This window comes from Hydra vulgaris, chromosome 08 (assembly GCF_038396675.1).
Source record: "Hydra vulgaris chromosome 08, alternate assembly HydraT2T_AEP".
Lineage (NCBI taxonomy): Eukaryota > Metazoa > Cnidaria > Hydrozoa > Anthoathecata > Hydridae > Hydra > Hydra vulgaris.
The window spans coordinates 29326530-29330000 of record NC_088927.1 but is presented as its reverse complement, the minus strand read 5'-3'; the positions used below and the strand labels follow the sequence as shown (position 1 = coordinate 29330000).

The 3471-nt window shown below is 27.0% G+C and overlaps 1 protein-coding gene across 2 annotated transcripts in view; it reads left to right on the top strand.

Moving 5' to 3' along the window:
- LOC101236238 (synaptotagmin-9) overlaps window positions 1-2612 on the top strand; it is a 4957-nt gene extending 2345 nt beyond the window's left edge. For both annotated transcript variants that reach the window (XM_065803370.1, XM_065803371.1), the window contains exons 3-5: window positions 384-895; window positions 1043-1172; window positions 1963-2612. In XM_065803370.1, the coding sequence (XP_065659442.1) occupies window positions 384-895; window positions 1043-1172; window positions 1963-2279 (959 nt within the window). In that variant the 3' untranslated portion in view covers window positions 2280-2612. The remainder of the gene's footprint in view (window positions 1-383; window positions 896-1042; window positions 1173-1962) is intronic.
- Window positions 2613-3471: the final 859 nt, after the last annotated feature.

Here is a 3471-nt window from a genome sequence, read left to right as displayed (position 1 = left end):
ATATATATATATATATATATATATATATATATATCGGTAAAAGGGGGAAAAAATAGGATAAATGAAGAAAAAAAAGGTGTGATAATTTAATCAGAAATTTTCAATCAACTTAACAACAAATAACTAGTAATAACAAATAGCTTATTTAGCAATAATAACAAATAATAACAAATACTAATAATAACAAATAATTAATAATAACAAATAGCTTATTTAGCTACTTTTTATTATTAAATAAAAGTTAAATAAAAAAACAACTTCAAGTTGTTTACTAATAAACTAAAAAATAATAATAAAGTGTGCGTTAAAATAAAGTGTGTAATACAAATATTTATGAACAATTTTTATTATAATATTTGCAATATTTTTTTGTATTATTTTAGACTCTATTAAATCCTCACTTAAGGTGCCTCAGGTTTCTAATTCAAAATCACGCTACTCTCCAGACATTGCGTTTCCGGATAAGCTGGTAAATGATGAAGAACTAAAAAATATACGCGTTCAAGACATTGAGCTAACATCTGTTTATTATGCTCACAGAAAGAGAATGCAAGTGAATTTAAGACGATTAAATCTAGAAAACATTCATCCAACCTTATTAAGAAATGCATATATTTACTGGATAGTGTATCTGTTACCAGAAAAAACAACTTACTTTGAATCAGAACTACGACCATGTGCTGAAGAAAATTATTTTGAAGAAGCTTGTGAGTTCGAAATCGAACTTGCAGACATCTCATCTAGACAGCTGCAGCTTTCAGTTTACGCATGTGATAGATTTTCACAACATCGACTTGTCAACGAGCAAATATTTAAGTTAGATGTTCTTTCAACAGATGATGCATCCATAAAACCAATTAATATGCAGTTAATTAAAAATAGTAATGACGACGATGTAATTAACTTTTTTTCTAAACATAATTGTCCACTCATTAATAAACAACAGTTACATTTTTTAACTTTAGTTCTATTTTGATGTCGTTATTTATTTTTTTAATGTTTTTTTTTTTGTTTTTTTTTTTTGTTTTATTTATTATTAAAGGTTTTTGTCGAAGAAAAGAAGCAAAATGGCGAAGTGTTGTTTTCCTTATGTTATATGCCAACATCAGGAAGATTAACCTTTGTAGCTTTAAAAGGAAAACATTTGTGTAAAGATTTTGCAACACCAATCGGTATTATTTTATAACATAAATCTATTTTTTAATTTATTTTGAAACTATATTGTTATAATTGTGTGTTTGTTTTTAAATAAATTTAAAAATTGTTCAGTTATTTAAACACAAGATACAAAAAAAAAAACATTCAAAGTTTCATTTTTTCAGGTCTTCGTTTACCGTCAATGGTGACGGTAAACGAAGACCTGTGGCGTCATTAAAAGTTTACAAGATCACAAAATTTTTAACTCAGGTTATTACCGTATTGGCAACCTTATGGTTTAATGCCCCTAAAATCTAAAAGCGCAACAAATAGAAACGGAACTATTTAAACCTGCCCCCTTTCCTTTACCCTTTCCTAAAATTGTTTTATTTAAAAAATATGATTTTTATAAACACGCTTGATACACAAGCCATAATGCGGTAACAAAACAAAATTCTCAGTATATAAGATTTCAAACATATGTAATAGGTTCATTTTGTGTAATAATGTTATGTTGTATTATTATGCTATATTGTTGTGCTGTAATGTAATGTTGTATTGTTATTGTAGGATTATGTTGTAATGTTATGTTGTAATGTTATGCTGTAATGTTGTGTTGTAATGTTATACTGTAATGTAATATAGTTATGTTGTTGTAGTATTATGTTGCAATGTTATGTTGTAATGTAATATTGTAATGTTATGCTGTAATGTAATGTTGTAATGTTATGTTGCAATGTAATGTTATAATATTATGCTGTAATGTTAAGGTTATGTTGTAATGCTGCAAAACTGTTTTCTTTATTTTAAAAATAAATATTTTAGCTACGTATTTGCGAGTTTCTTTGCTTGTTTCTGGTAAAACAATGAAAACGGTACAAACATCAAGTGTTCGTCACTCATCGAATCCAGTGTACAACGAAGCTTTTGTTTTTCACGCTCCATTAGAAAGATTCAAAGATACTGATATTATTATTTCAGTTATGACTTACGATCCGAACAAGACAGCGCCAAAAATGCTTGGTAAAATTATTGTCGGACCTGAGTCGGATTCTAACCTTGGTCGAAAACATTGGGAAGCTATGCTTGTTTCTCCAAGAAAACCTGTTGCTCAGTGGCACACTCTCGTCAACTTTCTTTAATAGACCTTTGTTTCACATATCTATTATTTAGCAGATTTCAATTTTGGAAGGTTGCTTTTAAGAAAGTTTTTTTTTCATCACTCGTACAAAATAACAGTTTTAAAGTAAGATAATAAAATAAATTTCATAAAGTCTTTTAAAAAATTTTTAAATTTTTTGTTTATATAAACATTTAATTTTGATTTATAACTTTGTTTCATAACTTTGAAATAAATAAATAGTAAATAACAAATAACTATTTATAGCGAAATACTATTTTTGTAAGTTCTACAATTGGAGTTTTGAACGGTATTGATTTTTATAACGCTATAATAAATGCGTCATCTGATATCATATTGTTTGATTTTTGTTTATATACGAACTTTCTTGAGCAGCTAATTGTTCACAAATAAATTATACGTAACGTAATGTAATTATACGTAACGTAATGTAATTATACGTAAACGGTTTCGAAATCAACCTTTTTGGTATTATATCGATTGTTCCGGGTTACATCATAACTTATGATAATTATGCGAAACAAACTACGGCTGTCCTGTTGGTTCACAAACAAATTAGCAAAACAAAGTCATGTCTTTAAGCAAAAGCAAATATTTTACTTGTCTTTCAGTTGGAAGCAAACAAAGATATCTTGATAAAATTTCTAAAATAGATAATTTAGATCCATATAATTTATTGAAATCTGACTTGATTTTTTCAGTAGATTTTTATCCAAAAATTAGTTATCCTGATATTGTAAACTATTTAATATTCGCTTTATCTCCTATATCCGCTGATGAACTTAAATGTTATAAAAGTTTAGAATCTTATAATTTTTTTCTCTCTGGTTGGGTCAAAGAAATTGGTTTAAAGTTATTGGATGAAAAATGTTTGGTTATTGGAAGGGTAACAAATTTAAATATCTTATTATATATATTCAGTACAACCTTTAAACCTTTAATTAATAACATTTATAATTTTATTATATAATATATAATTCTATTTTTTTATATGAAAGGTTTATCATTCTCAAAAGCATAATGAAACAGCAACTTTTACATGGATCATTTCTGAAAAGAATGGTAAAATATTGAGTGCTCATTGTAACTGCATGGCTGGTCTTGGAGAGGCATGTTCTCACATTGGAGCAATTTTATTTTATATTGATGCTGCTGTCAAAATTCGCGACTCTAAGACAGTCACAGAAGAAAAA